This window comes from Stegastes partitus, unplaced genomic scaffold (genome assembly GCF_000690725.1).
Source record: "Stegastes partitus isolate 25-593 unplaced genomic scaffold, Stegastes_partitus-1.0.2 Scaffold1150, whole genome shotgun sequence".
Lineage (NCBI taxonomy): Eukaryota > Metazoa > Chordata > Actinopteri > Pomacentridae > Stegastes > Stegastes partitus.
The window spans coordinates 126,483-146,390 of NW_007578881.1; the positions used below are offsets into that span (position 1 = coordinate 126,483).

The 19,908-nt window shown below is 43.2% G+C and overlaps 2 protein-coding genes across 3 annotated transcripts; one reads left to right on the forward strand and one right to left on the reverse strand.

Moving 5' to 3' along the window:
• Positions 1-1,491: 1,491 nt before the first annotated feature.
• On the reverse strand, positions 1,492-5,865 carry LOC103368392 (polypeptide N-acetylgalactosaminyltransferase 15). Its single transcript, XM_008296764.1, has 10 exons — positions 5,333-5,865; positions 5,041-5,207; positions 4,700-4,904; positions 3,649-3,816; positions 3,325-3,442; positions 2,716-2,910; positions 2,506-2,637; positions 2,328-2,429; positions 2,096-2,239; positions 1,492-2,010 (listed from the first exon to the last, which is right to left on the reverse strand). The coding sequence occupies exons 1-10, from the start codon at positions 5,863-5,865 to the stop codon at positions 1,825-1,827; spliced, it is 1,950 nt and encodes a 649-aa protein (XP_008294986.1). The 3' UTR covers positions 1,492-1,824.
• Positions 5,866-10,153: 4,288 nt separating this feature from the next.
• gpnmb (glycoprotein (transmembrane) nmb) lies at positions 10,154-18,039 on the forward strand. 2 transcript variants are annotated; one of them, XM_008296746.1, is made up of 12 exons: positions 10,154-10,347; positions 11,601-11,756; positions 11,840-12,001; positions 12,633-12,806; positions 12,905-13,066; positions 13,157-13,480; positions 14,157-14,213; positions 14,359-14,544; positions 16,012-16,117; positions 16,557-16,777; positions 16,952-17,042; positions 17,286-18,039. In XM_008296746.1, the coding sequence occupies exons 1-12, from the start codon at positions 10,278-10,280 to the stop codon at positions 17,437-17,439; spliced, it is 1,863 nt and encodes a 620-aa protein (XP_008294968.1). In that variant the 5' UTR covers positions 10,154-10,277; the 3' UTR covers positions 17,440-18,039. The 2 variants fall into 2 exon arrangements, with proteins under 2 accessions (XP_008294968.1, XP_008294969.1); XM_008296747.1 differs by having other exon boundaries at positions 11,840-11,980.
• The last annotated feature ends 1,869 nt before the right edge of the window (positions 18,040-19,908 follow it).

Genomic DNA, 19,908 nt, shown 5'->3' on the forward strand with positions numbered 1-19,908 from the left:
TCACATGGTTGGCATGTAATTATATAGCTCTAATGACAGAGAGTTTATATTAGAACATCTTGATGGAATTCCTCGTGAGTAAATTAGATGGGTGGGTATGACAATAACAAAGTGGCCAGTTGGGCCTTTAGACGAGAATATGAAGGCTGATGGCTCCCTCTGCTGTTGACAGCTGATACGGTATGGCGGTAGTTTTTGTCAGTGACCTAATATACTTGGTAAAGAAAAAACAAAAATTATAGTGCAACAAATCACAAAAAAATAAAATATTATAGAATGCAGCATTGCGGGGGAGTTAATGAAGGTTTCTCACTATTGCAATATGATGAAATATGTGGCTTAATGAGTAGAAGAGGCATCATTATTGTTATCAGTATCACCTCTGCTTTTCCTTCTCTGGCGAATAAATCAATACACAGTTGTTTGGAGTGATTACCTTTCACCCTAATATGAAGCTGACCGTGAGTTTCCTGTGGGGAACCTAATTGCCTCCAAACATTGGACGCGTGCTTTGGTCTTCAGAGTCACCAGATCTCAACCCGATTGAACGTTTTGGAGATTTTGGGTTTGTGTGTGAGACAGTGCTCTCCTCCAGCATCATCAAAACACCAAATAATAGAATATCTTTTAGAAGAACGGAATTCATCCCTCCTGTAGAGTTCCTGAGGTTTGCAGTGGCTCAAGACACTTTATATTGGTTTTTCCTTTAGTTTGTCACCTGTGTGCACCTGCTCTGAAAAAAGCCTGTTTGAATTTCATGCATCATGTAGCTCTTTTGGGCCTGCAAAGTGGATCCGTTGCTAGCACTGTTGCCTCACAGCAAGAACCGGTTCGCGTCCTGGTGAAGACATCCAGGATCTTTCTACGTGGGGTTTGCATGTTCTCCCCGTGCAGCATGGGTTCTCTCCGGGTTCTCCTGCTTCCTCCCACAGTCCAAAAACATGTTGATGTTAATTGGCGATTCTAAATTGTCCGTAGGTGTGAATGTGAGTGTGCTTGGTTGTCTGTCTCTAAGTGTAGCCCTGGTGACCTGTCCAGGGTGTCCCCTGCCTTCACCCTAAGTCAGCTGAGATAGACTCCAGCCCCCATGACCCTAATGAGGATTAAGCGATGTATAGATGATGGATGGATGGATGTAGCTCTTTTGAATTTTAGCCTATGTCTAATCAGTAAGTGAAACTGAGCTGTAGAGTCACACCTAATGCCCAAAATGAAGATGCCACCCAAAGAAAAATCAGGGAGAATTACTGACAGAGCTGTAGGGTTAAGGTACAAGCTCAGGTTTTATTTCCTGGTTTTGTTTGTTTATTTATTTAGTCTCTAGAGCATAAACCTGTGGAACAGTGGTCACGATGGAGAACCATTTGGTAAAACTGTCACGATCCAGTGCTGAATTCAGAGACTTCTTTCATCTAAATAATCAAGTATTTTTTCTAATTGTGCACAAAGAAAACACACATGAAATAATGAAAGCATCTGCTGACTTCGAAGATAATTTAACATAATTTAATCTACAGTGTCTTTATATATTATATGATGAAGTACACATAAATATAATACAGTAACAGATGTTAAAATTGATATTCCTAATAGATGATTTGTTTTATTATTATTTAACTACAATTAGGAGTTAATGATATTTGCAATCCTTAAAACAGGAACAAAACAAGCTGAGTGGCAGAGTCTAGAGACAAATTATAATGAGGATACTTTTCTACACCACTGCATGGCACGTTTTATGCCACTGTTAATAGTACGTATAGAATAAGCTTGTGAGATATGCCTGTGATTCACATCTTGAAAATGCACTCTGTGCTTCATGTATCAGGCACCTTTAGGAGCCACCACTTGCTCAAAGTGCCACTGTTGTCTGGGGTGATGTGTGCACTGGCGCAGGAAGAGACCTCCTGCGCTGATGTTGACTTCTCTCGGGCTACTTTGCTGGAGCCCTCCTTCCTTCACGGCCTCCAGACATAACTGGGACTCTAGGTGCACGAGCTGGCCGCTCAGCTGAAAAACAGACGTGGTGAGTTAGCCAAGCGGCCATAAAAACGCGTGCAGATTTATGCACAACAAAAGAGCTTGTCTGCCTTGCCTTTATGAACTTCCACTGGAGTCTGCTGGCGGTGGGTCGGTGGGCGGGGCACCGAGAGAGGACCGCCCTGTCTCCCTTGGTGTCCAAACACAAATCCCCCATGGGACCCCATCGCACTTCACCCTCGGAGTTTAGATCACAGTGCTACAACAGGGGGGGAAAACAGACCATCTTTGCCACTGTGTCGCTTTTCTACTGTGGTCGCTGAATCATAACCTGTTGCCACGGTTACCTGGCTGCCCGTCCCGCTGCAAGGTGCCGTACTCATGGCTCCGCCCTGCAGTCCCTGCCCGCGGGGGTAGTCTGCACAACCGCCGGTGCCAACGCTGTACAGCTTCAGACAGGCAGAATATAACATCACAGTCTGCAGTGTCCATCACAGAGGAGTGTGTGTTGTGTGTTTGTGCTACCTCTCCTGACAGAGCAGGTCTGTCCTGAGGGACGTAGAGTTGTGGGTAAACCGTAGTCAGGAACCAGTGGAAGTTCCTACAACCCAGACTCCTCTTCAGCCGCAGACGCTCCGTGATGTTTGGGCTCTCAGACTGCACAAAGAAAGAGTTTCAGAGCGCGGTGCACTCGCCGGCCGCTCCCCTGACACATACGTGTTACATCACACACACCTGCCTGATAAAATGAGCAAGCGTGTCCCTCCTATAGAAGATCTTCTTGTATGCGTCCATCCAGATGGCAGCGATGCGGATCTTGTTCCTCTGAAGCAGGTCCTCGTCTGGGAAGTGATACGGCAGGTGGTGGCGGTTGAGGTGGGCCACACGGGAGCAAGGAACCACCTCCATGGAGCCCCCACATGACCACACCTATGGGAGTGGACAGGTATTTTGGTGACAGTAGTTGGGAGAAAAAAAAGGATTAAACAGACAAGTGCAGGTCGTACCATTTCTACAAGAATCAGAATTTTACATGTGTTTAAGGTCGACACCGGCCACTGGTTGGAATCGTAACATTTGACTTGTGCGTTCATCTACAGGCCAAGACATTCCCAGACCGCTATTCATCCAGAGATTTCCATTTGCAAAAGGCATCATCTCGCAGCACAACACTCCCGAGGCCCGAGCAGAAGGCAACCGAATCACTCAGGCGACGCACGGCTAAAATGCTTTACGTGACTTAAGATGAAAAAGCAAACGCAGGCTGTCGTCTCTCAGTCTGGTGTGAGTTTGCAAACAGAAGGATTTAGCGGCAAAGCTGACATGAAATGAGTTTTCCTTTACCCTAATTGACAGCTCAATATGTTCCGCCCCCCACAGCAGCATCCCGGGGTCGTAGGCTCCCACGCTTTGGAAGAAGTGTCTGTCGATGGCCACAACTTCACCTCCTAAAGCAGGACTCCTGTCACAGTTAGAGGACAGAACAAACACATGTTGGAGAACCATAGTTACAAACTTCTGTGTGCTTCTCCAAGGTCAAAGGTGAGCGCCACATTTATATACTTAAAGGGGCAAAATCATATCTGATCAGCGTTCTTCTCCATCAAGGTTAATTTAAAACTGCTTTAAGTGACCCGTGTGGCACAACTGGAGCATCAGCAGACCCACCTCGCAGGTCGAACAGCCATCTCTGGGTCCTTATCTTCCAGCTGAGGGTTCGACTCCCAATAGAAGTCAAGCCTCCAGTCGAACACTCCTCTAACTGGCCACTGGGTGGCATTGTACCGAAAGGTCTGCCAGTCTATTACATCCACGATGGGTGACACCACTGTAGTCCTGCAGAGACAACAGATTTATCTCTACAGTCCTTTTTTATATTCAAATTAGTCTTTTTATTTATTGACATTTATCAAGTGTAGTGAGTCCAACTGAAGCTAAATGTAAAGTATGTTGCTGACAATCAAACAGCCTTCCTTGGTTACATTTTTACTTATTCGTATGTAGATAAAATGACCGCAGAGCACTAAGGAACACTTCTTCTTATCTGTGCATGTGTGTGTTTTCAGTAGCAAATGTCTATTTATGAGTGTGTCCCGGTTGTGTCCTTTGTTGGGGACCGTCCTGCTTCACATATGCTGTTTGAAATAGTTCTACCAAGTGGCCATGTGTGATGTGATGCTCAGAGGAAATGGAATGAAAAGATTAAAAGGGGGGATAGAGAGAGCAAGAAATGGGAGAAGGGTCAAACATGTGGCTGAGAGAGCTGAGTGGTTGCAGATTCCTGGCCTAATTACCTAGTCTAATTAGAGCCACGCTGCAGGCAGCCTGAGACAGAAGGCTGGAGCCAAATCATGAGAGCTGAGTCTTGGATACACACAGCACATGTATCCCTGCGCTGTGCTAATGAGTAAGGACAACTGGTAACTCTGAGCCCTCCATCTTCTCACTTCCCACAAGTGGTTCTGTCAAATAGCTGAACACAATAGAGGAGCAGACACAGAGAGTTCGGCCGCTGCTGCTGGGTTGGCTTTTCCAAGGCCAAATAATTTCCTTGGTCTTAATTATCCTTCATTACAAAACTGAGGCCATCTACCTTTTTGTATTTTTGGCATTTAACCAGCAGACAAACTTATAATTAGTGTAATTAAAGGGGAATTTGGGGGGAACAGGCGATTATCAAAGAATGTAAGAAGTGATTCTTAATCAGAGTAAACAATACCTGTCCTGCGCAACTCTCTCCAGCAGTGGCTCCAGCCAGCCCTTCTGGCATTCACAGTGGGAGTCCATGAACACCAGCACCTCCCCTACTGCCCTTGCAGCGCCGAGTGAGCGGCACCCACCGGCACCCAGGCGCCTGGTGCTGCGAATCAAACGCACCCCATCCAGATGAGACACATATTCACTCAGCACAGTCTTCAGGTGACCTGAGAGGGTTGAAGAGGGGCGAGAGGTTAGTTCAATTCAATTCAAATAACTTTATTTATCCCATAGGGACAATTCAAAGCACATGATGGATGGATGGATGGATGGATGGATGGATGGATGGATGGACGGACTCACCGTGCTGGCTCAGGTCGTCCACCAGCAGAACCTCCTGCAGATACTGTTTGGGTGCTGTATCGAGCACGCTGTGCACGGTGCGCAGCAGTGTGGACCAGGCTTCGTCATGAAAACAGATAACAACACTGGCAGAAGGCAGAGACTCGCTGTATTGCTCCCCAAAACACCTGTTTAGTGATAAACAGATACACATGATCAGCACAACTACAATCGTGTTAAATGCTCTTTAAAACAAAGTGAGTAAACTTTTAGTTGGTATTTGATTCCTGCCCTGTGGCCGCTGTGCACTCACTCAGGATGACGCGTCTCTGGCAGCCTGCGATGCAGTGAAATCCTCTCGCTGACCACCTCGTTGAAGCCGTACTTTTGCACCGCAGCCAGCTCCATATCCCTCTCCAACCCGCCCAGGTGTAGCCGCACTGCTTTACCCATTTCACCGTGCCTCTGGGTCCCCGGGACACTTGTCCCCTTGTTGGTTCCGGGCATGAGCACCTTGTAGCTTCCCTTCTTCTGCGGCGCGCTCTTGGTGCCCTGCATGGATGGCACGAATAACAGCTCGTCTTCTTGCAGAGATTTGAGCGGAGCCACGTCGACGCCGAGCTCTAAAGCGGGGTCGCGGGACTCCACGATGAGCTCCAGGTCCGGCGGACTGGGGATCCGCTGGAGGGGTCGGCGGGGAGGGCCAGGCTTGTCACGAATGTGGTCGCGGCGATCCCGGTTGAAAAGATCCGAGAGCGCAAGAGTAACCAGGGCGAACCCGAGGAGCAGCAGCCAGAGGCAGAGCATCCTCCTCCGGACAGCTGTCGCTCTGCCCCACAGCCTCATGCTGCAGAGCGCAGAGGAGAAGAGGGGGAACCGAAAATCAGCTCAGCTGTCTTGAATTGCACATTTTTGAGTTTTGCCCCAACTTTAAAGTCGATTGCATTTCACCAAAGCGATGAAAACCAACAAGCATTATCCAGTAAACAGAAAAGCAAGCATACTGCACAGAAACATCAGTCTGGTGGAGATGAGAGCTGCATCCATGGAGCAGCAGACCTGGGACACGAGTGACAGACAGCGCAGGTTCAACACAAGAACTTCTAAATGGTGGAGGTGCGCAGACTTTGCCTCTTGTTCGACTCATCCCGCGGTCCTAAAGCCTGCGCAACTTTGGATTTGCGTAAACCGGCTGAAAAATGCATCTAGCAGCCTACATCCACCTGTTTCTCCATCTTACAGGTGTTAAAACACAATTTTAAACAAATATTGATGCAGAAAATTCACAGTGGCGCAAGAGTTTAAATTGTTAAATGCTGCGTCAATGTCTATTTAGAGATTTAGATTTCTGTGCCACACTTTTTTTTTTTAAAGTCTTTGGAGTCATGATTCCTAGAAAGACATGCATAGATTCCTAAAAATCCCAGATTACAAGTGCTCCTCATGTAGAAATGTCATGACTTTCCAGAAACAGCTGTGTGTTCCTTCTAACTATAAGCTCACATTGCAGTGGAAAGAAAACTTTTATATTTCCTCCAGTTGGTGTGTGAAGGTCTGCTCGGTGAAGGCGTCTCCCCCCACCGATGCGTCACACATCAAAGATGCGCTCTCCGGCCAGCTGGCGGCGCGCCTCGTGGTCTCATGACCGTCTGTCAGAGCCGGGGAGCGGGGCGGTCGCTGCTTCCATCCTCCCCGGGTTCCTCCGAGGAGACCTTGGCAGCAGACGATGCTTGTTTTTCCAAACTGTTTTGTTTTGGACAAATTGACATTCGCACGTTCTTGTAAGAATGAATGTATGTATTTTTATCACACTGCAAGTGAAGTTTTCCACTCAAATGAGCTAAAAACAAGAGTAAATGTCATGTAAGAGTTTAATGGAAAATGGTGAGATGTGGCCTAATAATTTCCTTCATACATTTTCCAAGTGACCTCAGAGGGATGTTTTCTTTTTTTTTTTTTCGTGACAGCCAGCAGAAGGTCAGACTGTTTCTTCACCACATCATAAGAAATAAAGACCTTCTGCGTCAGAGCAGCTCTGTTTTGCATTGTGGCTGACTGGAGCTCGGAGAGGTCGCTGCATACAAGCTGGCACAGGAGCCATGTGGAGTCTGGAAGCCAGTTTGGCTGCAGTCAAACTGTCCTTGTGGCTGCTGCTGCTGCTGCTTCTGCTGGTGGCTGTCTGGCTGCTGTTGTATTTTTGAATGAGTGGGTGGGATTAGCAATTGTAGCCCACCCACCTCCCCCCGTCTCCTGCTCAGGATGACAGGGCACAATGGCCCCTGATGATCATGATTACAGTATGAAGAGGAGGAAAGAGGAACACCTGGAGAGAGGGAGCAGGATGAGGGTGTTGCAAAAGAGGCTGGAAATGAAAGAGAGAAAGATCAGAGAAGGAGGGGGGGAGAAGAAGAAGAAGAAGTGACCGGCTCCTGACTCCAGTGTTCTTGTGGGAATGTGTTTATGCGCTCTGAGATTGGAAAAGAAAGAAGGTTCTTCATGTATTTCCAGCGCTGCACAGGCAGTGAACACTCCCATATGTTCCATGCAGCGGCCAAAGCACACACTGAATTGAAGTTTCCACTGCCAGCACATTTTCAGACACAAACACACACTCTCTCTCACACTCACTCACTCACACACACACAGTGAAGATCCAGAGTCTTAGCGCACATTCTCGGGAATGTTTCTGCATTCCACCATCCGACTGGAAGCCAGAGCTGTAAAGGAGAAGGCACGACAAGTTCTCCGCACACACACACACACACACACACGCACAGTGGGGAGAGAAACAGAGAGAATAGAAGTGCCTGTTGGCTGTACTGTCTTGTATTTCTCTGTTTTACATCCAGTGATGTCTGGAGTCTGAGGACACAGAGAGAGAAAGTAAAAGAGATATTTTTTGAGTTGGCTTTAAAGCAATTATCCATCAATCTCTGGGACATTTAAGGGTGTAAAGTTGTTGTTTTTTTTAAAAGTAAAAATGCCAACAATTTACTGGATTCAGCCACCGTGGAGAATATTTTCTCCCGTTTTTGTGGTCATTTTAAAAAAGCCAATTAACTGGATTGAATTAGATTTGGACTCAATAAAATAAATCACTGGGATGGACTTTTTTTTTTCTTTTTAAATTTCAACACAAATAAACTGATTATTTTCTACATGAACCAGACAACACTGAGCACATGACTTCCCAGCTGCAGCCCCACATGTTCTAAAGCTCTTTTAAAGAAGTCTGTGGTGAGTTCACACACTTTTATTTTGTGGTTGTGTTTAACAAGGCTTAAGTGAATTGTTCAGTGTTGCAGTGTGATAAATTAAATCAAGCTGTGATTTGACTGACAACGTTCAGTGGGCCTCAACAGGTTGGGTTTTTTGTTTTTTCTGTTCCAGTTCCATAGCCTCTGGTTTGACAGCAGGCTGTGTGAGAAGCTGCGGAGAGGTGCTGCCCCCTACTGGAGAGGACCGGTACTGGCGCTCACACACGTCTACCATAATGATCATATTCAGCTAGAAAAATAAAAATAAATACATTTTTAAAAATCAATCTATAAGGAGATCTCTCGATTTTGTTCCTTTGGTTGCAGCTCGTGGCTTTCATCAGTGGATGTAGTCTGGTTTGTTGTCATAAAGATGGATCCATCCATGTTTTCCAATCGTTTATAGTGAAATTATACTGGTGAAGGGAAATCTATAATAGCTTCAGATCTCTGTTTAGTGAATGCAAAGCAGATTTCACAGTGTTTTTTAAAGACAGTTTGGATGTGATGTCTCAGCTGGATCGATCAGTTTGTGATTATTACCTGTAATCAAAGCACAGAAAAGAAAAAGAAAACTTAATCATGTTTACTATCATGAAATTAGAACAATCTTGCAGCTTTTTCTGGGTTTATAAAAAAAAGCCTAAAGGAGTACAGATATTATCAGCACTGTTTGTTAACATGACTGAGTTGTAAATCCACAGAATTTATTCTACAATGTGTGTCGCTGCTTTAGTTTTTTTTTCCTTTGTTTCTCTGTAGATTTATCACTAGTTAGATTATAATAGCTACATTATTTCATTCTCTCACCTCCTCAGCAGCTATAATATTGTTTCCATTCAGTGCAACTTAAGCTTCAGCAACTTAAAGATATACGTTGCTTGTATTTATCATTATTTTATACGAGTTGATCTTTTGACTTTTGTACAGAATCGTGCAGTTTGGCAGCCCTTTGGTACTGTTTCCAAACGTTCTTGTGACAGCAGAAGACCCGCTGAAATAATGACTTTAATCACATGCCGGATGGTGTTGAAAACGAGCCGGGCACCACCGCTTGGACATCATACGCTTTTGCTTCTGCTTTTGCGGTTGCAGCTGTGGCGCAACTTTACGCACGGAGAGAGGCATCTCACCGTGACACAGCAGCATGAGAGGGAAACAAAAAAGATTTTAAAAATCTAATAATTCAGTCCAGTTCGGTGGACTTTGTTCAGGTCGCCGTGCTGGAATTGAACGAAAACAAACAAAAAGTATAGTACAGTTCTATAATTCTATAATGCGTGTATTATCATCTAATGTAAAGGCACGAGTTCAACCCCTGTCTGCCCCTCTGATTTAACGACTTAAAATGGCCAAAAAGTATTCTAAATTATGACAAAAAAGGAATAAAACTATATTTGTTTTTATATTAAACAAAAAAATACATATTTATTGATAGTTTATGAAGATATTAAAACACGTGAGAACAACAAAAGCGCAAAAACAAATGTAGAAAAGGCATTTTTCGTGGATATTTTACTCTAGCATCAAGTAACATCCTATAAAATTAATTCTAGAAATATGTTTATAACGTAATTATAATCAAAAATGATAGTAATCAGTAAAAACATGAACCTGTAAAAACGGGAGGTAATCATGTGGTATATTCTAAAGGCGACCAGCAGCCTAATAACTTTAAATTATTGGATGAAAAAAGATTATTTCGAAATATTAACCTTAACTTTTTTTGTATCAAATAGGAGTGTGTGTGAGCATGCGCACACGTGATCTTCCGTGCGCTCCCTGCATCCAGCAGACTAATGGGTGATGAGTTGCGTCTCGTTAGGAAACATCACATGTTTGTGCGCTCAGCGGAGTCACATTAAATTAGCGAGCATCAGGACAAACAGGGGGAAGTTGGAGGAGAGCTGGACGAGGAGGAGAGAGTGGACAAGCAGATATAAGCTGATCCTTGGCGGTTTTTGAAGAGACAGTGGCTGTTTTCTCCTCTGAATAGTAGAAATGGAAGCTTTGAAATACTTGTTTCTCCTGGCTTGTGCCTCTTTTGTTTATCAAGCGGATGGACGCACAAGTAAGTGATGTTAAGTTGATCTGATAGAATTTAAAGGAATGAACAGTTTGGTGTGGATTTAAAGATTATCATGCATTTATTAACTGTTTTTTTCTGGAATCTAAATGTCCACACTGGTATCACAGAGTTGTTTTAATCGTATTTATTCTTAGTCAAATGTATTATGGCGTATTATGTGGTAGATATTAGGAATAAAAGCGACTTTTAGATATTTCTGGGACAGTTTGTGTAACAGTCTACCTGTCCTGTCATCTGCTCTCTGCACTCAGAGTCCCATGAGTCTAATTAAGGCTGTGGTCAGGCTGCCATCAACTCCACACAAAACTCCCTTCATCTATAAAATAAATAAATCCTCAGTATCTTTACTATAATATCCAGATGGGCTCACAAGGGAGAAAACATGATGCAAAAACCCATCTTACTTATTATCATTTGGGGAAATTTTTTTTAAAAAGTCTAATTAATTTCTTACAGCTACACATTTAGTTTAAAATGCCCTTCTTGCCCTGAACTGACTTGTTTTCTGTTTGCACAAAGATGTCCCAGAGAAATATCTGGATTCTTTTTTTTTTTTTTTTTTCATTTAATCAAATTACATCGATGGAATTTGTTGTTTTTCTGTCTGCCATCCATATTTTAAATATGTGTCACTCGGGCTAAATTAAGACAGAAACAAACTGAAGGATGTGGAGGTAAAGAGAACAAGGACATTTACACATTAGTTGATTTTTATTTTTTGCAAGGTCTGATAAATCACTTCAAAACAATTATAATAATAAGAAAAATGTAAAAGCCCAGCTATCAAAATAACAGTTTTTATTACTTCATATTTTCCATGTTTTTTTCTTCCTTTTACAATTGAAGACTTTCAATGTCTAGAGTTGAATGTCTTGTTTGTTATAATCCTCAATCTGTATTTCAGTCGAGGGCGGGTTTGAACATTATTTAATGACCTTGACTTTGAATTCTAAAAAGGAATCAGTCTGAGATGAATCCAGTCAGGAACACCAGACTCAGATGGTTTGTTTTCAGCTGGAATTCAAAGAAGATTTTCACAATTATTTAAAAAAAAAATGTCAGGAGATGAATGTGATTTATTTTCACCACCTTAAAACCTGCTTGCAGTCATGATGACACTAAAAACTGTTCAAATATACTGCAAAGGCATTCATTGTGTTCAGTTAACTATGTTTTTATTGACAGTCTGGAGAGGATATTTGAAGTCTCTTCAACCCTTGTCTCTCTCTCTATAGCATATGCTGATATATTCCCCCACAAGCACTCATTATCAGGAAAGTTTCCATTTCCAATCCCACCTATCCCTGGCTGGGATCCTGACACCAACCCGTGGGACGATTACCTCTACCCCCCACTGAACCCAAAGCCAAATGAGCTCATGCACCACCGAGGTGAGTACGGTTGTTTTTATTACTTCCGAGACACTTGCTGATACACTTCAGGCCGTTCACCTGGAACGTTCGCCTCCCTGCAGGTAAACCCAAAGTCCGTCTGACCAGCGACAGCCCGGCCCTCAACGGCTCCTGCGTCACCTTCACCGCCAAGCTGGAGTATCCTCCGTGCCAGAAGGAGGACGCCAACGGGAACCTTGTCTGGGATGAGCACTGCGAGGATGGTATGGAGCTGGAGGCCTCAGGTGCTGCCAAGAAAGCCAGGCCTGGTCACAAACCTGCACATACACCTCCACAAAACACCACTGCAACATAATAAGATCATTGAAGTGAGCCATAAATCAAAAACAAAACACTGACACTGGAGTTTTAGCAATAAAACGGACACACTAACACAATTAAAGTAGTGTGAGTAGAGCTTTTGTCCACTAGGGGGCAGTGCAACAACCGCTAAACACAACACTTACCTTAAGAACATGCTAGCAAACATTTATCTTTTAACAAATCATGCACATAAAGAACAATATTGGCCTTCATTTGGACCTACAGTTTAGTTCATCTGGTGACTAATGAATACTTTCCACTCAACCAACTCTTAAGGGAAATATTAGTCTTTTAATTTGCTAATGCCAAAAACTAAACTGTAACGTTTAGTGCCACAAATACAAAAGGACTAGCTTAAAGAGGCAAAAACAGTCCATATAAAGCTCGGATACAGTTATCATAGGATTTGAAACTAGAAGCCACCGCGTTTATATCACAAGTAATTCAACAGATTAAAAAAAAAAAGTATATATAAAAATCACGAGTGCAGCTTTCATTTTGTTGTTTTTAAATAACGCAGCAGTTGTTTTCACTTTCTTTTCTTTTGAACAGCCAACGGACAGGTTCGCTCTGGCTACGTGTACAACTGGACCTCCTGGTTGGATGACTATGGCTTCGGAAAGTGTACAGACTCGATGAAATGCAACGTGTTCCCTGATGGGAAGCCCTTCCCTCAGAGCAACGACTGGAGGCGCAAGAGCTACGTCTACGTTTGGCACACAATGGGTGAGACGGAAGCATTCAGATTTACCTTTTTTACACTGCAGATGCAAAGATAACATGAATCTGAAACTCCGTCCCTTTGTTTCCTTCATCTGTACCAGGTCAGTACTTGGAGACATGTGACGGATCTTCCTCCAGCATCACCATCAACACCAGCAGCATCCCCGTGGGCGCCGAGGTCATGGAGGTCATGGTCTACAGGAAGCGTGAGCGCAGGAAGTACAGCCCGCTCACCACGGACAACACCGTCTTCTATGTCACAGGTGACTGAAATACTCATCTTACACAGCTTCACCTGTCCACACAAACCGAGGGAATCAATTATTGATCGCTTCCCTCGCACGCTCCCGCAGATAAGATCCCGTTATCAGTCAGCATCTCCCAGAAGGCTGCGATCAACCAGTCTGCGAACGTTTTCTTCGGCGGCCAGGATGTGGTCTTCAGGGTTCAGCTCCACGACCCCAGCGGCTTCCTCAACACCGCATCCTCCATTGACTACATCTGGGACTTCAGAGACGGCAATCAGGTGGTGACACACCGCAACGTGACCACGCACAGCTACGTCAAGCTGGGGCTGATGGGTGTAAAGCTGGTGGTGGAGGCGGCGTTTCCTGTCGAATGCCCCAGCACTGCCGCCACCCCGACTCCGAGAACTTCCACAACACCGAGTCAAACAGGTGCTGAGCAGAGACACCGACAAAAATGCATCAGAAATATTGAGCACAGAGTTTTGAGAGGATTATTGTAATGGCATAGGTTTCCCTGGCAGCAAGTACAGTTTAGTGGCTTTCTGATATCACCAGCGGGGGGCGCCAAAGACGAAACTTTAAAAAAACTTCCAATAGCAGCTTTAAATTTGAGGAAATGACACCTGTGTGCTAAATATCAAGCTACAAACGAGAGACGGTTATCTTATCTTGGTTTAAACACTGAAAGCGGATGCAAACTGTTTGTTTAGCTCTTTCTGAAGGCAACACAGTCTAGCTCTTGTCTATCAGCACCCAAAAAATATACCAATTATGTCTTGTTTGTTCAATCCATACAAAAAGCAAAGTGCATGTTCTTTATTTAGTTCTTGAATTAGAAAACTGTACTAATAGGTTTAAGCCAATGTAAATCTCAGTGCTCCTGCTTGTGTGTCACTATTTCACGCTGTCACTGCACCATCACCTGCACAATAAAGCTGTATTTAAACATGCCAAATGAGTCTGAGGATCACCCTGCTGACCTCAAATAGGACACCCAATCGCTGCTGATGGACAGAACGAAAAAACAAGTGACTTTCCTCGCATGATAGATCGCTGTCAGATGTCTGTGATGGTCATATCTGTATTCCTGTGCCTTTTCCTCCAGAAGCTCCCACGTCTCCACCTGCTACTCACGCCGGCACTAGGATGGAGACCACGCAGGGTGAGGCTCCACAGTTAACTGACCATATCCGAACAGAAGCAGAATAACTTTTAATGAGGATTTTAAGATGCCTGCCTGCTTTAGTTATTTAACGCACGTCCATCCGTTGAGTTCATTTCTCGCCTCTTTGCTCCCCTGTTTTAAGGACCACCCAGCACCAGTCCCACCTCCACCTCCATTTCCATGACGACAGGGTTGCCGACCACAGAGCCTCTCCCTCCCACTGTGGCGACCCCCAGTGAGGCCACGTTGCTCCGAAGAAGGCGTCTCAACAACAACGAGTGTTTCTGGTACGCCTATGGGACCTTCACAGGCAACATCACCATTATCGGTAGGTGGGAGGCTGCATCGTTCTTTAAATAGGCATACTTTGATAAAATTATGGAATCAATCTATTCTTTGGAGCCATCAAGTCATAAATGAAATGAAATGGTAATCAGCATATTTAAAGTGTGATGCTTTGCTGGCTGCAGTATGTCATCTTTGGTGCACCACTGGAGTGTGCTAGAGCTGGCAGTTTTCAAATAAGTAAATCACAGGTATTTTTTGTCATCCATCCATCCATTATCTATACACCTCTTAATCCTCATTAGGGTCGTGGGGGGCTGGAGCCTATCCCAGCTGACTCAGGGTGAAGGCAGGGGACACCCTGGACAGGTCACCAGTCTATCACAGGGTTTCAGACAGACAAGCAAACACACTCACATTCACACCTACGAACAATTTAGAATCACCAATTAACCTCAACATGTTTTTGGACTGTATGGGAGGAAGCCAGAGAACCCGGAGAGAACCCACGCTGCACGGGGAGAACATGCAAACTCCACGCAGAAAGATCCTGGGTGTCCTCATTGAGACGCAGCCCGGGACCTTCTTGCTGCGAGGCGACCGAGCTCCCTTGCAGCCCTATTTGTTGTCATTTTTAACATAATCTAATTGATTATGAAAAAAACAAACATCTATTCTTGAATACTTTTGGGTTGCTTTAAAAGCAAACATGGAAAACATTGAAAATATTGCTTTAGACACAAAAAAAATGTAGTGCCACAAATGATCTTTTTTCCCTGGTAACATTTTCAGTACAGATAAAGTGCAGTTTGCATCTTCACAGTTGATCAAATCAAATTACCTTTGTGAAAACAGCATTGACACAAACTACAGAAGTGTTATGATGTAAACATATTTCATCATTTTGAAATTGCCATATTTTAAAAAAGAAATCAAAATGTATTCAAGGAATCAATGACAATGTAACTATATTTTAATTGCCCATTTTTTCAAATGCAAGGTGGGCTGATTGTAGTCACTCGTTTTTTTGCAGTCTGATCACGTGATCTCGATTACATGTAATTTGTTACTAACCAACTCATAAATTCTAATGACTGCAAATTTTGCAAGACGTGTAAACGAGTTTATATGTAATGAATCAGGTGGATGTAATTCAAAAGTGCAAATTGTGCAAAAATCTCTAAATTTGATTAACATTACATTTATCATTTGAATTGCGACCATTATTTAAAAAATATTATTATGTCATTTTAAAGCAGGTTTTTTCCATTTTCATTGGTCCAGTCCAACACATTTCCCCACTTGTGTGGAAACAGCCACCCCTGAAAATGAAAACTGTGTTTTGATACAGCGCAATTGGAAAATAGGTCATTCTTATTGTTACAAACCATTTTTCATCATAAACCTGTATTTGTGTGCAAACCAACCTATACGTCTTATAAATTGGCGGTCGGTCAGCCTGTGTCTTTTTAGTGTTATGAGGAGTAAATGATTCATTTGTTCTCTACAGAGCCAAAGCATCCACTGAAAAGCCAACCGAACAGTCGCATTGTGGACGTGTCGGCTGCCAGGGTGACCAACACTGACATCAACTTCCGGGTGAAATGTCTGGGCAGGTGTGCATTTGATAGTTTTATTATTTATCTTATATGAATGTTAAATATTCGTGGGTTTTTCCCCCCCAAAGACACCTTTAATCACAATAACAATGTTTAAAATGTGTTTTGAATGCATTAAGCTACATATCTAGCTCACTGTCAGACTGATGCCTTTCAGTTAAATAGAACATAATTTCAACGTTGTGTTCAAATTAATTAGACAGTCTTTATTCGCTGTAATAGTATCATTGTCCTTGTCATTTGCTTTTTGGCTTGAGAACCAAACGACTTGCATCACTTGTTAGCTTTTTCATAAAACTGTCCTTTTTTTTTTTTTTAAAGAGAAGCTTTTTATTCCCTACAAATACAATATAGTCACTTGTTGCTCTAATGCATTAAAAAACAGGGAAAAAATGTGGATAAAGCAAAAGTTTGACTATTTTCGTTTCATCCTCAGCATCCCCACCTCAGCCTGCACCATCGTGTCAGACCCCAGCTGCATGGAGGTGCGCAACATCATGTGCGACGATGTGCCGCCGTCGTCCAAGTGCGAAGTCGTCCTGAGGCGGAAGTTTCTGGAACCTGGAACCTACTGCGTGAACATCACTCTGGAGGACTCCCGCAGCGTGGCCCTCGCCAGCACCACCGTCACCATCAACAAGTCCCAGGATCCACCGGGTCAGTTACACAAACGCATACTAAATATCTAGATCCCGTGCATGTTGTTGAAATTTTCTCTCATCATAAACTGATTCTGTTGAAGCATCAGCCTCGTAGGAAGCAAATAGATTGATGTGTTTTTCATATCTGGTTCCATTTGTTCCTCTCACCGCTGTCCTTTGTGCCCGTTAGTGCCCAAGACTAATCACACTCCAGGGGTGGTTCTCTCCACGAGCGCTGTGCTGGTGGCCGTCTTTGCATTCATTGCCTACATGGTCTACAAGTGAGTAGTTCTCACGTGCACAACAGGACGTCCTATAAACGTACGAAGACTTACACACAAGCTACAGACAGAATGTTCAACTGGGACGTCTTTTAAGTTGAGAAACACATACACACAAAACTGCTGATAGAGTTTTATTACAACAAAACCTTTTTAGCCTTCCCATAAAGCACTTTTTGACACATTCCCAGCCAAATATTCCCGTTCTTTCAGCTTCATATCCTCTTTACTCCCCTTTCCCAGGCGTCACAAGGTGTACCGGCCCATCCGCAGGTCGCTGGTGGAGGACGCTGGCGCTGGTTCTGGGGTCGGAGGTCACATGGTTCGCCTGAAGGACGCTCTCTTCCCCACCAACGAGGAGAGCCGTCACCTGCTGACCGAGAGACACACCGTGTAGGCTTGATGGAGAGGCATTGACGTGCTTCTATTTTCTACCTTTAAAAAAATACCAAAGCCTGTTTTTACATTTTAAAAAAAGAAATCATGATTGCCATATGCAAATCTAAGCAAAAATGTAATCATTAAAAATTCCAAATAGCCAGAATATATACATTAATAAATGATACTTACATCTTGTGTCTTAGTTTAGTTGTGTAAGGGTGTCGGCTCCAGCAGTATAGGATTAGTGAGATGATTTACTAAAGAGGCTGTTAAATGTCTGACTGAGACCCTGGTTTTGATCTCATCATGGGATGAAATAGTTGCTAGGAGATGAATCGCTTTGGGGTTTTTTGATTTAAAAGAAATGCTTTTTTCTATAACCTGTATGCCAAAGATTGCTTTACAACACTGTTCCATATGCCATAGTGCAAAGAGTCATTTACAGTTAAGTGTCAAATCCAAGATAAATGTCAAATAGTAGTGACACGTGTGTGTTCCTCTTCAGCTGAATGAAATTAAACAGACATTTTTGAACCGCAAGCCTCAAAACTCAATTAAAGGAAATGTGACATGACGTCTCTAATAAAGGTTGTGAACTAACCGCTCCCGTTTTCAACAAGTTGTAATTTGTCTCTTTGTTTTTATGTGATTTTTTTTTTTTTTTTTCACCCTGGCCTTGATTCAGTACAACCACAAATTAACTGCAGATCCTCTGAAATTGGCAAATTTGCTCAAACATTTTAATTCAAGGCTGAGGATATTAGAATAAGAGTGTTATATCCACCACTGCTGAATAAATTTAAGAGGATGATATTGGGCACAGGCTGCAAGGTGGAGCAGTGGTTAGCACTGTTGCCTCGCAGCAAGGAGGTCGCTGGTTCGCGTCTTTCTGCATGGAGTTTGCATGTTCTCCCCGTACAGCATGGGTTCTCTCCAGGTTCTCCGGCTTCCTCCCACAAGGTCCAAAAACATGTTGAGGTTAATTGGTGATTCTAAATTGTCCGTAGGTGTGAATGTGAGTGTGCTTGGTTGTCTGTCTCTAAGTGTAGCCCTGTGATAGACTGGTGACCTGTCCAGGGTGTCCCCTGTCTTCACCCTAAGTCAGCTGGGATAGACTCCAGCTCCCCCGCGACCCTAGTGAGGATTAAGCGGTGTATAGATTAAATGATGGATGGATGGATATTGGGCACCGTCCTGTGTATTACTGTGATCACAGCACAAAAGCATCACAGAACATCATCTGTGTCCCAGATCAACCGGACATACTAATGCAAAGCAGGTTTACAATGTTTAGCGTGTTCGCACTTGAAAACTGACTCTAAAACCCCAGATTTTTTTAAAGAACATGTTGCTATTATCCAGTATTTTCCCACAATGTACTGCACACAAGCCAGAGGATCTTACCAAAGCGAAGATTTTTTTGAAAACGATCCAAAAACATTTTGCACTATTCATGTGATTTCAGATTGAAAATTTACTTTGCATAATTACCCGCTATTGTAAAACAATTATGTCGACTCTTTCCTTCCACATCTTAGTATAAAAGGGTACAATGTTGTATATAAATCAGTATGCAGTATGGATTTCTGGACATGGCTATTGTCAATACAGCACATTCACAACTCTTAAGAATTCAGGTATTCAAAAGACATTTCTGCAAGAACTACAATTGTTCAGTTCCTCACAACCATTATATGCATGTTGCAAGTAATTTTCCCCCCATTTTCTTCTTTACATATTGAGCAGGGAAAAAAATCTTAACAGTGAACTTTCAGCAGGTTGTGACTCATCTATTTGATTATAGTCTACTAACCTAATTTTGTGACTAAAAATGCTCATTAGCAACCAGCAGCGTGTGGGAAGAACAGCTTCCCGGTGTGCAACAAGGAAATCCAACTATGTCTGAGCTGCATTCGGTGCAGGAGATTTCTTGCAATAACCGACTACTGCACAGCACTGCAGAGAGACACCGACTACCGATAGGTTTAGGAGTAAAAACCCTAAAACGATACACACACAAGTAGAGAAAGAAGAGCGAAATCTTTGCCATCTCTTTTGAAAATGAGAATAAAAAGGGACGAACACGGCAATTTATTCTTGTTTTTTTTTTTCCTTTTTTTTATTCAGAGGCATTTGACAAGTGGAGCTGTGTGTGAGGGGGAGGTGAAGGGGCACAAGCATGGTTGCAGAGAGGGGGAGGAGGGAATATCATGCTGAAGTTCGATCGACTTTTCCAAAAAAAAAAAACTCAGAGACCCAGTCCCACATATCTGTCCCATACCAAGGAGGATGTTCCACATTACACAGCCAAGAAAATGCTAACAGAAGAAAATAGCTACCAAATCAGCGAGTGAGTGTAGCATGTGTGAAAGACTAAAAAAAAAAAAGGGAAGGAAAAAAAAAGAAAAAAAAAAAAGACAGGACTTGTATCTATTTTGAAGTCTTACAAATCAGAAACAAAAAAAGGCAGGCCCTTTATTAAAAA

Excerpts from the sequence above, each read along its gene's own strand:
- gpnmb (XM_008296746.1), top strand. The coding sequence starts at position 10,278 with ATGGAAGCTTTGAAATACTTGTTTCTCCTGGCTTGTGCCTCTTTTGTT. Across the intron at positions 11,757-11,839 it reads TGAGCTCATGCACCACCGAG|GTAAACCCAAAGTCCGTCTG; the intron begins GTGAGTACGGTT and ends GCCTCCCTGCAG. Across the intron at positions 16,118-16,556 it reads CGGGTGAAATGTCTGGGCAG|CATCCCCACCTCAGCCTGCA; the intron begins GTGTGCATTTGA and ends TTTCATCCTCAG.
- LOC103368392 (XM_008296764.1), bottom strand. The coding sequence starts at position 5,865 with ATGAGGCTGTGGGGCAGAGCGACAGCTGTCCGGAGGAGGATGCTCTGC. Across the intron at positions 4,905-5,040 it reads GGACGACCTGAGCCAGCACG|GTCACCTGAAGACTGTGCTG; the intron begins GTGAGTCCGTCC and ends CAACCCTCTCAG. Across the intron at positions 2,240-2,327 it reads GCAGCGGGACGGGCAGCCAG|CACTGTGATCTAAACTCCGA; the intron begins GTAACCGTGGCA and ends CCCCTGTTGTAG.